Source organism: Sardina pilchardus, chromosome 4, assembly GCF_963854185.1.
Source record: "Sardina pilchardus chromosome 4, fSarPil1.1, whole genome shotgun sequence".
Classification (NCBI taxonomy): domain Eukaryota; kingdom Metazoa; phylum Chordata; class Actinopteri; order Clupeiformes; family Clupeidae; genus Sardina; species Sardina pilchardus.
The window spans coordinates 3,941,280-3,954,379 of record NC_084997.1 but is presented as its reverse complement, the minus strand read 5'-3'; the positions used below and the strand labels follow the sequence as shown (position 1 = coordinate 3,954,379).

The window sequence follows — 13,100 nt, the reverse complement described above, 5'->3', positions numbered from 1 at the left end:
ACACACACACACACACACGGAAGACTGAGGCTTCAGATGGATCAGAGATGGTTAGAAACACGCCAGCATGCAGATATGAGCACAGACAGATAGGCAGGCTGGTAGTGAGTGAGCCGGGCCACCACAGCCCTGCATGCAGAGAGAGAGGGAGGGAGAGAGGAGCGTTAGGAGCGGGAGAGAGAGAGAGAGAGAGGGAGAGAGAGAGTGAGAGAGTGGGGAAGAGCCGCTACTTGGCCGGAACTCAGCTTCCCTGAAATCTCTCCCTCTGTGCGGAGCCTGGCTCAGTCCAAATATAGATGGTAAAATGCCATGCGTTTAATATTTTTGTCTGCATATGAAAAGTGGACGCCCACACAGTCACGCTTAAACTGCAAGCAAATGCACATACACACACACACGCGCACGCACACACTAGCTTCGCTTCGCCCACAGACTCTCGCTGTGCTCACCCACTCACCCAGTGAGACGGTTGTCTCGGTCTCTTGATGTGAATGGCTGGGGGGCGTCCCCGCATCGCCCCCATGGTAAGTGGGATTGAGTTGGCAGCGGCTGGCGGGCACGCTCCCCCTCATGGTCCTTCCCACAGCAAGAACACCATGTCCCTAGGCCCCATGGGAACTCGGCCCAAGAGAGAGTCGAAAGGGGGGGGGGGGGGGGGCAGCAGGCCATTTCAATAGGTGGGGTGGGGGGGGGGGGGGGGGTGAGAGAAGAGAGAGAGAGACAGATAGACAGACAGACAGAGAGAGAGAGAGAGACAGAGAACAGACTGAAAGATACAAAGAGACAGAAAATCATGGGAGATGACAAAAATAGAGAGAACGAGCGGGTTGCATCTTGAAAGAGTGCAACTGGAACATGGCGTTCCCTGTCAGTGGGGGGGTGCATGGGGGGGGGGGGTCTCAGCAGGCACTCTCAGTCATTAATGAACCAGTGGAAGTGGAGAAAGACAGGGAGGGGAGGCCAGAGACAGACAGACAGACAGACAGACAGACAGACAGACACCTGGGACAACAAGAAGAAAGCCTTGGACTAGACGTTGACGCCAGTTAAGAAGAAAGCCTGTGATCATGAGAAGCGTTTCCCTGGGAAGTGCACCTTATTTCAGCTGTCACTGGCACACAGTGGAAAAGTTTCACCAGCTCTACTTTGCAAGCATGTGTTGCTATTGTTTTTTTTTTTTTTAACTAATCAAATATGACAACTCGCAACCTGCTCCCATGGCGTCGTGTTGCATCACAGCCTGGTTGTGTAAGCCACAAGTGCTGTCATATGGAAAGAGCTCCCCCTGCTGGCCGTTCTGTATTGATGCAGGACAGAAAAGCGGCAAAACCTGTTTTTCCATTTCACAATGTATTATATATTCTAGTCTTTGATGTGCAGTACTCCCATGCAAGCAATTAACCTTTGAAAGAAGTGCATTTATGCAATATGTTGAGCTGATCAGTGTTCTGCCACTCATAACATTCTTCACAAATGATCTCTCTCCCTTTTGAAGGTTTTGTTGTTGGTACTTTGTTGGTAATTTCTCTCTCTCTCTCTCTTTCTTTCTCTCTCTCTCTCTCTCTCTCTCTCTCTCTCTCTCTCTCTCTCTCTCTCTCTCTCTCTCTCTCTCTCTCTCTTCACTCTCTTTCCTTTCGTCTTTCACTTCACACCCAAACAGCAAGCGCTCCTGTTGGAGCAGCAGCGGATCCACCAGCTGAGGAACTACCAGGCCTCCATGGAGGCGGCCGGCTTACCCGTCACCTTCCCCGTGCACCGCCCCCTGTCCCGCGCCCAGTCCTCGCCAGCCTCCGCCACCTTCCCCATCGTGGTGCAGGAGCCCCCCACCAAGCCCCGCTTCACCACAGGTCAGCGCCCCATATAGGAGCACACACACACTCGGTCACTCTGGCACACTCCGACACCCACACGCACACGCATGGCTATGTGGATCAGGTGCATTCAGCTGCTCTGATGGTTGATAGATTAGAGATGTGTGCAGACATGTCCTGCTACTTTCACATCTATTTTTATCACTGCCTTCCCAGCCCTTTGAATTGGGGTGTGTGTGTGTGTGTGTGTGTGTGTGTGTGTGTGTGTGTGTGTGTGTGTGTGTGTGTGTGTGTGTGTGTGTGTGTGTGTGTGTGTGTGTGTGTGTGTGTGTGTGTGTGTGTGTGTGTGTGTGTGTGTGTGTGTGTGTGTGTGTGTGTGTGTGTGTGTGTGTGTGTGTGTGTGTGTGTGTGTGTGTGTGTGTGTGTGTGTGTTATGTGTGTTGCAAGTATGTGTGTGCTTTACTAGAGTTGTCACAGAGTGTATTGTCGAGACTTGCTAGTGTGGTGAGCACTGTGCTGGGGCCTGATTGGCTCTCCATCCGCTAACCTGCTACAGCAGCCTCCGTGTCCTGGGCTGACCCCGAGTCTGAGGCTGAGGCTGTTACTCAGGTCACAATGAAGTGCTCATCTGAGCAGATTAATTCATCTGTCCCCTCAATTACTCTCTCTCTCTCTCTCTCTCTCTCTCTCTCCTTTTCTCTCTCTCTCTCTGTCTCTCTCTCTTTCCCTTACTCTCTCCCTTTCTCTCTCTTTCTCTCTCTCTCTCCCTCCCTCCCTCTCTCTCTCTTTCTTCCTTTTCCCCTCCCTCTCTTTTCTCTCTCTCTTTCTCTCTGCGTGTTCTTTGTGTTCTCTTAAGAGGCTGGTCTCTTTGGGCTTTGCCCTCTGCCTCTGTGATTAATGTGCTCTTTCTCTGGAAAATAATCAATTGTCCTTGACTGCCTTTTCCCTTATCGCACACTCAGCCGGTGCACCAAGCATACTGATGAGCCTGTGTGTGTGTGTGTCTGTGTATGTGTGTGTGTGTGTGTGTGTGTGCGTGTGTGTGTGTGTGTGTATGTCTTAATGTGGGCGAGAGATAAACGTATAGCGTGAATCAGGCAGATTACTGGAATAGTCACAAGTTTGATTGTAACTGTGACGCTTCACAGGGTTTCATGCACACGAATGCTGATTTGTTTTACCCTTTTTTTGGTTTGTGTTGTTTGGAAGGCCATGAGAGAATCCGTGTTGGCATATAACTCTCCTCAGGTTTATGAAATAACTGTAAAATTGCTTTAGAAAATTGGACTTTGTTTCATCAATATTCTAATTAATTATATGTGTGTGTGTGTGTGTGTGTGTGTGTGTGTGTGTGTGTGTGTGTGTGTGTGTGTGTGTGTGTGTGTGTGTGTGTGTGTGTGTGTGTGTGTGTGTGTGTGTGTGTGTGTGTGTGTGTGTGTGTGTGTGTGTGTGTGTGTGTTGACTCCACAGGGCTGGTGTATGACACGCTGATGCAGAAGCACCAGTGCATGTGTGGCAACACCAACACCCACCCGGAGCATGCCGGCCGCATCCAGAGCATCTGGTCTCGTCTGCAGGAGACAGGCCTGCGGGGCAAGTGTGAGGTACGTACACAAGCACACTGGACAGGCCTGACCACAGGAGGGCTCACAACTCCCACAGCTCACATTATTATGGATGAGACATTAGGAGACAATTCAGGTTATATATAGCTCAGCTGAATGACCATTCAAAATCCGCATTGGTCAGCACGATCTGTCCAGAGTAACACAATGTCCATTCTAATGAGTATTAGTGCATAGCGCCAACACACTTACAAGAATGCTCGCACTGTGCACACGGGCACGCACATACACACACACATCCCCATCCTGAAGTGAAGTGTGTGTGTTTGATCTGCAGAGGGCGCTGTCAAGCCACACAGAGGCCCTCCGACAGTCTCTCACTCACTCAGCCGTCAGAGCTCTCCCTGCCCCCAGACACACACACACACACACACTCACACACACACACACTCCTCCGTCACAACACACACCGCTCACACCGCGTCCGTGCCACTCGGCCGCTCCTTTTGACCCGCGCTTGGACGGCCTCCTCTGCGGTCAGATAAGAGCCGTCCACGGCTGAGCCAGAGCAGGCGCGCTTATCGGCCATCCACACCTGTTTCGCACGCCGTCCGCCAGCGAGGTGAGCGTGCGGGGAGCGCCTTGATGTGGGCCCGCCAGCGTCCAGCGTTGCTGGCACTGCATCTGACTGTGTGTGCAATCTCACGGCCCTCGTCAGTCACCCAGCCTCCAGCCTCCGCACACACCCCTCTCCCCGCCCGCATCAGTGCGCTCATCTCCTGCATCGCGTCAGAGCGGGCGGGTCGGGGGGGGGGGGGGGGAGAGCTCCTCGGGGCCTGTTGCGTAGCTGCCGTCTCGGAGCAAAACAAATAAACACAAAACAAATAGGCGAGCCGCCCGAAAAGGAACGCCGCCGCCGCCATTGTTGTTGTCCGCTGGGCCCGGGCGCTGGTCCAGGAGACCCCCTGCCTTCCGTCCTCCACACCCGCGCCTCTCCTCGCCTCCTGCGTCTGATGCATCATGGGAAGTGGGAGTCGAGTCTCGGAGGGGATGTTTATTGTTCTGGGAGATGGGAACACAGAATTGGGGGGTTCAATTAAAGGCAGTCACGGCTCTAATACCCCCTAATCTACAGCAGGGGGGCCGTAAAAAGCACACAGGACTGTTTCAAGCACGCCGCCGCCAGGCCCCCATTACCCCCCCCCCCCCCCCCCCCCCCCCCTCCTCCCACGTCACCTCCCTGCTCCAGCACCGGCGCCCCTGGGGCCTCCCTTTAACTGCCAGTACTGTTAAACGTGAGATGTAATGCACCCTGCTGCAGGTGTCACCTCGGCTTCCCTAAACACACACACATACACGCACGCACGCACGCACGCACGCATGCACACACACACACACGCACACGCACGCACGCACGCATGCAGTCAGAGTCAGACAGCCTCCCAGGTGACCAGCAGTACCCTTCCGCAGGTCTGAAATGGCCCCTCATGGTCTGGGCAGGAGCCACTGGGGCCAGAACTATTAAAGTGGGCTTTGGTTGTGTGTGTGTGTGTGTGTGGGGGGGGGGGGGGGGCATTATTACAAATCCAGCAGTGCAACACCTTTCTCCTGTTAACTCTTTCTTAACATGAGAGTGACTCAGGCCTGTGCAGTTCCCAGGAACGGCATCTCATCTGCATGATTGACATGTAGTGCGTACTTAGGTCCAGGGAGAAACTGATGCACCTCCTACTCATAGTAAACTTGAACGCCAAACGTAAACCTTCACGGGAAAGGATGGCTTACCGAGAAATCAAATGCGGTTTGAGCCACATCCCCACCCCACAGATGGAATAGTTGTGTGTGTGTGTGTGTGTGTGTGTGTGTGTGTGTGTGTGTGTGTGTGTGTGTGTGTGTGTGTGTGTGTGTGTGTGTGTGTGTGTGTGTGTGTGTGTGTGTGTGTGTGTGTGTGTGTGTGTGTGTGTGTGTGTGTGTGTGTGTGTGTGTGTGTGTGTGTGTGTGTGTGTGTGTGTGTGTGTGTGTGTGTGTGTGTGTGTGTGTGTGTGTGTGTGGACTGCGGACTGCAAGATGGTGTACTGAAGGCTAACGTGGGGTTTGTGTCCGGTCCCACGTAGTAGGGAGGTGTGTGTGTGAGTGGACTGCAGCGTGGTGCAGTGAGGGCTAAGGTTGTGTGTGTGTGTGTGTGTTCCCCAGTGTATCCGCGGCAGGAAGGCCACTCTGGAGGAGCTGCAGACGGTGCACTCTGAGGCCCACGTGCTGCTCTACGGAACCAACCCACTGCGGCAGAAACTCGACAGTAAGACTACACACACACACACACACACACACACACACACACACACACAGTAACTCTCTCTTTCTCCTTCTCCTTCTCCTTCTCTGTCTGTCTCTCTGGAAACCATAGAGAGCACAGCGCCCCATCCCATTCATTCCAGAACCTTCTACCACACAAAGTGTATAACGTTAACCCACTTCCCCTTCTAAATCAGGGGACCTCCCTCATCATTCCTGAACCCTCTACCACACACACACACACGCACACACACACACACACACACACACACACACAGTTCCACCCCAACCTCCCCCTCTTGGTGCTTGGTTTCCGCCATCAGTCGAGCCCCATCTAATAACACAGTGCCTGTGCAGCTGCATTACCCACATTATTTGGCCTGCTCTGAGCAAATGCAGAGTCGTTGCAAATCCCACCTCCCACCCCTTTCAAAAGCGTGTGTTTTTTCAGCCAAACAGGGGACAGGCTCTCCCCTGTTGTTGCTTTGCATTCTTTCAAGCACTCTTTCCTTCTTACTCCTCTCTATTTCACTCTTTCTTTCTTTCTTTCTTTCTTTCTCTCCTTTCTCTCTCTCTCTCTCTCTCTCTCTCTCTCTCTCTCTCTCTCTCTCTCTCCTCTCTCTCTCTCTCTCTCTCTCTCTCGTTCTCCCTCATTCTCCCCAAATTTCTTTCATCAGAGTCGGCCTTGATTGAATCTGCCCCAAAGCTGTCAGTCAAGGCCGTCACCTTTCTGCCAATAACAACCACACATGTAATTTTCCATGACATCACCCGGGGTCCTTTCTTGCTGAGATTAAACACTCCACACACAGAGTTTAATGATGTCCCCCATCTCCTCTCTGGCCCTCTCTCTCCCTCTCTCTCTCTCTCTCTCTCTTTCTCTCTCTCTCCCTTTCTCACTCTCTCTCTATCTCTCTCTCGCTTTCTCTCTCTCTCTTTCTCTCTTCTCCCTCTCTCTCTCTCTCCTCTTCTCCCTTGCGGAGGGGATGAGGGGCGGTTTAGAAGAGTGCGTGTGAGCCCCGTGCTGCTAAGTGCTGATGTGAATGGGCTCTCATTAGAGCTGGTGCAGAGCAGCATGCTGTGGCACTGTCCTGTTAGTCAAAGCACTGCTCACATCCACTCACTGCTCCAGCCCACTCCACTCCACTCCACGCTCAGCACTGGGCCACTTGGCAGCTCTCGCTGGTGAGCTGCCCTGTGGAGGTGGAGGTGGAGGTGGAGGTGGAGGTGGATGTGGAGGTGGAGGTGGAGGTGGATGTGGAGGTGGATGTGGTGCTAGAGGAGTGGATGTTCCCACAGATGGACCCAGGAGGGGAAGAGGGTTGAGGGCGTAGACAGGAAACGGGTTCAGGAGGTGGGCTCACATTTCTCGGATGACTTTGGTAATGAGGATGACCCTTGGGGTCAGGCTGTGTGAAGGTCACCTGTAACCCCTATTTTTCTCTCTCTCTCTCTCTCTCCCTCTTGCACTCTCTCTCTCACACTCTCTCTCTCTCTCATACACACACACACTACTCTCTCACACCTCTATCTCTCTACCTGTTTATTGTCAATTTCTCAGGCTCGGTGACACCCATGTTTGTGCGGCTGCCCTGTGGTGGAATGGGGGTAAGTTGGCCTTTTCTTTTTTTATCATTGTCTACCTCTGTCGTTCTCTCTCTCTCTCTCTCTCTCTCTCCTGCTCTCTCTCATTCTTTTTTTCTGTCTCCCTCATGGGTAAATAATGGGCTTGTTTGTTCTCCCACAAGCCCCCCACCCCCACCTCCAGCGGCAACAAAAACTGTTGCTCCGCTTTCCACCGAGCGGGTAATTGTATCCAGATGTTTTCTATAAACAAGCTGTGTGCTCTTTGTGTGTATGTGTGTGTGTTTATGTATTTGGAGGTGGTGGTGGGGGTGGGGGGTCTATGCATCTACAGGCTGTGTGTGTGTGTGTGTGTGTGTGTGTGTGTGTGTGTGTGTGTGTGTGTGTGTGTGTGTGTGTGTGTGTGTGTGTGTGTGTGTGTGTGTGTGTGTGTGTGTGTGTGTGTGTGTGTGTGTGTGTGTGTGTGTGTGTGTGTGTGTGTGTGTGTGTGTGTGTGTGTGTGTGTGTGTGTGTGTGTGTGTGTGTGTGTGTGTGTGGTGCAGAACTTTAGACTTGTGCACGCCTGCAGACATTGTCCATGTGCACGTGTGCATCAGGTATGGGTGGACGGTCCATGCTTTTGCTATGGATCCAGGTTGGTGTCAGTGGATAACTGGTTGACATAACAGCTCCAGATGGCATTGCTGCTCTGAGATCAGCTAATAGTTTGGTGTAACAAATGTTAAGTGCCGGGGTTATTAGCCAGGGGCTACTGAGCAGCTCTCTGACCAGAGCTGGCCACTTCAGAGGAGTTGATGAGCCAACAGTGCCATGGGAAGCAATGGAAATGAGCGTGCCAAGGAAGGAGAGAAAACTGACCATTTTTGTAGGTGGTGTTTTAGTGCAGGTTAGCCATATTTGGACATTGTTTGGACAGTCTCAGGTCTGATTTGTGGACATATTTCTGTCAGTGATTATGCATGCATTATATGCACATGGCAGAGATAAGTATGAACGTAACAGGTCCTGCAGGGTGTGAGTGTGCATATTAGCAAACTTGAGTGTGTGTGTGTGTGTGTGTGTGTGTGTGTGTGTGTGTGTGTGTGTGTGTGTGTGTCGGGGGGAGGCGGTGATGGATCACAGGTCCAGTGGCCCTCCTGAGCAGCAGGAGAGCGTTGCCGGTGAGAAACACAAGGGCTCTGGACTCTTTTATGGAAATGGAACAAAATTGTTGTCTTCCTGCGTTCTCCGCACAGAGCCTCCACTCCCCCAAATTACCCTGTCAGAGTGAGGATAAACTGCATTTATTCATTCCAACACGCTCCCGAGACCCACCCACCCCCCCCCCCCCCTCCCCACCAGCCACATAGTCCACCCCCTCTTCCTGCCAGCTCTGTGTTTCTAGGCCTATATCTCTCACCCATAAACTCCCCCCCCCCCCCCCCGTTGCTCTGGCAAAACTCTTGTACATACTTACCATTTCTGTTTCTGGATCTTTTCTCTCTCCATCCATCCTCTCCTCCCTCTCTTCCTCCAGCACCCACTTGTACGCTCGCCCACTCGTTTGGTTGCTTTGCCTTTTTCCCTTCCTCCATCTCTCTCTCCCTCTCCCTCCCTCCCTCTCCCTCTCTCTCTCTCCCTCTCTGCTCTCCAAGTCGTTTTTGTATCATAAATGCACCACAGGCTCGTAATTCGTGACAGTCATTCTTGGCGCGGCTTGAAAAGGCTTCAGTTTTTTTAATGCTGCCCTTGAGCGCTCTGTGCCATTGAAAGCAAAATTCATAAATTGCCGGCGAGCGAGTGTGCTGAGTGGGAGAGCCCTCGCTTTAGCGGAGTGTCTGAGCAGGTCACCGAGTGCTCTCACCTCCACCTGCATCCCACCCGCTCGGCCCCTCCTCCTGACATTGGGGCTGTCACTCAAGTTTGGACACATCAGTCAAAGCAAGAGCTCAGGGCTTTGCCACAAACCATGGGCTCAGGAGAGAAGCCAAACGGCCAGTTGTAAAATTGTTGGATGTTTCTCTCTCTCTCTCTCTCTCTCTCTCTCTCTCTCTCTCTCTCTCTCTCTCTCTCTCTCTGTGTGTGAGATAAATTGCCTCTGAAAGGGCTGCCTGGTGACCCTCTCAGGTGCTTGCCTGTGTCTTATTGAAATACCACCTGTTGAAGTGGAGAGCTGTAATCATGCTCCAGATTGGCTTGTTGACTCTGCCATATGCACTGTGCACGGAGCCCATGTGCTGGTGCTGTAGCTGTGCATTTTCACATCCAAAGTGTGTTTGGAGAGAGAGCCAGGCGGAAAGAGTTGCTGGACATTGGCAACATGAAAGAATATTAGCATGCAAACATGAGCTAGCATGTGATATCACGCGCATGCATGTGTGTTTGTGTTTGTGATACCAGTGTGTGTGTGTGTGTGTGTGTGTGTGTGTGTGTGTGTGCACAGGTCTGCTTGCGAGGCTGGGGGTAGGGAGGCGGGCAGTAATTGCAGGCTGCGGGGCAGTCGTGTGTTAGCATAATGACTTGTGACTGATGAATGGCTGGCCTCTGTCTGTGGACGGGCCGGGAATTCCCCCCGCTGGAACCTGAGCTCTCGCCAACCCCCCTCACCCCATCCTCACCCCCCCGTCGCCTGTTTGCTCTGCATGTCACCGAATAAATGCCCCCCTACCCAGCACCCTCTCTGCCCTCGCGCACACACTCGATGCCCTTTCTTGCACACCCAGTGCCCCCGCTCATACCCTCAGTGCCCTCGCGCTCACTCCGCGGCCCTCTGCACACGCCAACCCCGTGCCCTTCTCACACACTCTCTTGTGCACCCGCTCACCTCAACACACTGATACCCTGCAAATGCCCCTGCTAATGCCCCTGCTGCCCCCTCTCCCCTGCATGTGTGTCCAGTTGCTGTAGCCCCTCACATGCTGGCTGCCTCCACTGACGCCCTGCCTCGTGCCTTATGCAGCCTGCTGGCCCACTCCACCAGGACACGGCCCCTCACTCTCACTGCCCACCAGCTCACACGCTGTACACTCAATCCACAAGTGTGTGTGTGTGTTTGTCTGTCTATGTGTGTGTGTGTGTGTGTGTGTGTTAACTGGTCATAGCTCTGATAGTCCATTGGGTCTATAGCTCTTTATTCAGGTTGGTAAACAGTAGTTTGAAAGCTAGCGCTCAGGGGTGAAGACACTCTCTTTGGCTTGCTGAGCAATCAGACCTGTTCCCTGCACCCTCTGTGAGAAAGTCCACAGTGTTTGAGTGGCCCTGTTTGTGGCGGCAGGGCTCTTTGTGCGCAACTCTCTCCACTATTGACTGCCATAATGAAGTGTTGAAGCAGAGCAAACATCAGAGGCTGCTCTTGGTGGTCAACAGCGGCCCAGGTCAGCATGGGTGTCAAGAGCCCCCTGAGAGAGGGGAGAGGATGTTTGAGTAAGCCCCACAAATCTCAGCCAGGGACTATCAGCCCATCGCAGTGCTGTATCGCACTCTCCCACACTTTGTCTGTGTTGTAATGTTAAGAGGCCAACATGTGAGTTATCTAAACACTTGAGCTGAAGGCCAATGTTGGCTAATGTGTGTGTGTGTGTGTGTGTGTGTGTGTGTTTTCACAGGTGGATAGTGACACCATCTGGAATGAGGTGCACTCCTCCAGTGCAGCGCGTCTGGCTGTGGGCTCTGTGGTGGAGCTGGTCTTCAAGGTGGCCGCTGGAGAGCTGAAGGTGAGTCTCCTCCTCCTCTTCCTCTCCCTCTCCCTCTTCCTCTTCCTCTTCCTCTTCCTCAGCGCTGAGGGAAACCATGACGAGACAAGCCTGTCCAAGAACCTGTTGTGTTAATGTTGCACTAACCCAGTGCTAATGGCACAGCTATAAAGGAGGTATTAGCGGTAGCGTTGAAGCGCTAATGTAAACATCCAGCAGCAGAGATGGCATACAGCGTTTACTGCGTCTCAGTGGCGTGGTGGAGCTCTTAGGATGTGCTGCTGGGCCCACTCTCAAGTGATTGGTGCCAGGTGCTGATGCCATTATCTTTCATGTATCAGAGACCCCAACACATACACACACACACACACACTGCGTAGGCCTACTTCGTGGCACAAGAAATACTTCATAGGTGTTAAGTAACACCTCCAGTCAGACGGTCGCCAATCCCCCCCCCACCCCAAACTCACACACACACACACACACACACACACACAGACTCTGATGTGTGTGCACACATGAACATGTGCTGTTGCCCACCCTCCTTCCTGTGTGTATGTGGCAGCGTTTGGTGGTGGCAGTGCCTGCCGTTTGAACGCGGTGGGCCCCTGTGCAGGCCACCACAGCCACCAGCCAGACGAACGACATTCCTGCCTGGCACATGGCACACACACACTCCCACATGCTCATACAACTACAAACACCAACACACACACGTACGCACACAGCACGCAACCGCACACACGTACACCACCAGCATCTGGGTACCGCAACAGCCACCAGGAGGATGTGCCCCCCCCCCCCCCCCCCCCCTCCTCTGCCCCCGCCATGTTAACCACCCCAGACGGCTGGCACTTTTACTGCCCTTTAATGCCTGCGCGCCGCCACCTTTCATCTTGCAGTGGGTGCCTCAGCAGGAGAATGTGGGTTTGTCGCGCTTGAGGGGGGCATTTTTCCATCGCCCACAGGACGCCAGACGTCGTCTGAAGGACAGACGGACGCGTGTTATCAGACGAGACGTAGATCAGAGGGGACACCGTCCCTTCCTTCTTTCCTCCTCTTCCCTCTCTCTGTCGTCCCCCCGTCTTCCTGGGGGAGGGACAGGAAAAGACCCCACGTCGGGCGGCTTGACCTGAAGCGACACGAGTGAAACCTCATCCCTCACTGACCCCATGACCTTCCACCACAGCCCTTCAGGCATGGGGGGGGTCACACCCACAGCCGTGCTCCTGAGCCTGCGTTCTCCTCCGCGGGCACCCCCCACTGGACGGCCCCTCACCAACAGCTATCAGCAGCCCTGATCTGGGCCTGTCCCCTCCCTGTTTCGGCCTCCTCGCTCCCTCCGCTCCACTAGAATAATATCCTCCACAGCAGGCCGCCATCATAATCCCCGGCAGCTGCCTCAACATCATTAGGATGGGAGTCCTCCATTCACCGTCAGAGAAAACACAGGGGCTAGGGGGTTACTGTATTAGCACTGTCCCCAAATACTTCACGCCAAATAACCCCCAACACACACACACACACACACACACACACACACACACACACACACACACACACACACATACCGAGCCCTTAGAGAATGCAACACAGTTAAGTGACACGACTGATGTGTGTGTGTGAGAGTGTCTCTGACCCTGCCTCCCCTTGTTGGAAAAAGCCATTAGGAGTGAGTGATGAGCAGGATTTGTCCACGGAGGGTTCAAAGCAGGGAAAGAATGTTCATCTGAAAATGCGCCTGTGTGTGTGTCTGTCTGTATGTTTGTGTCTGAGTGTAAAAAAAATGTGTTTGATTTTGCAGAATGGCTTTGCTGTGGTGCGCCCCCCAGGACACCATGCAGAGGAGAGCACCCCCATGTGAGTACACACACACACACACACACACACACACACACACACACACACACACACCCCTCCCCTCCATCCCCCTGTGCCTCCCTCAGTGTCCCTCCTCTGGGGTCAGGCGCCTCCTGTCAGGCACCCATCACAGCACACAGTAGCCGCCTCAGTGCTGCAGTACTGCACATTGCATCAGCCCTGCTGCTGTTAGTGAGTGGAGCGCACACTCTCACACATCCTCCGCTCCCCTGGTCCCACCGCCTGGCCTTCTCCCACAGACACCCTCGCTGTGCTAAATGAGATCCAGCTTAGCCATAGGCTTCCCGGCCAAGTGT

At 53.4% G+C, this 13,100-nt stretch overlaps 1 protein-coding gene across 2 annotated transcripts in view; it reads left to right on the top strand.

Annotated features, from left to right (window-relative positions):
- The window catches only part of hdac4 (histone deacetylase 4), a 148,869-nt gene that overhangs the window by 109,625 nt on the left and 26,144 nt on the right, over positions 1-13,100 (top strand). For both annotated transcript variants that reach the window (XM_062533760.1, XM_062533761.1), the window contains 6 exons: positions 1,661-1,847; positions 3,282-3,415; positions 5,570-5,672; positions 7,230-7,276; positions 10,837-10,944; positions 12,728-12,783. In XM_062533760.1, the coding sequence (XP_062389744.1) occupies positions 1,661-1,847; positions 3,282-3,415; positions 5,570-5,672; positions 7,230-7,276; positions 10,837-10,944; positions 12,728-12,783 (635 nt within the window). The remainder of the gene's footprint in view (positions 1-1,660; positions 1,848-3,281; positions 3,416-5,569; positions 5,673-7,229; positions 7,277-10,836; positions 10,945-12,727; positions 12,784-13,100) is intronic.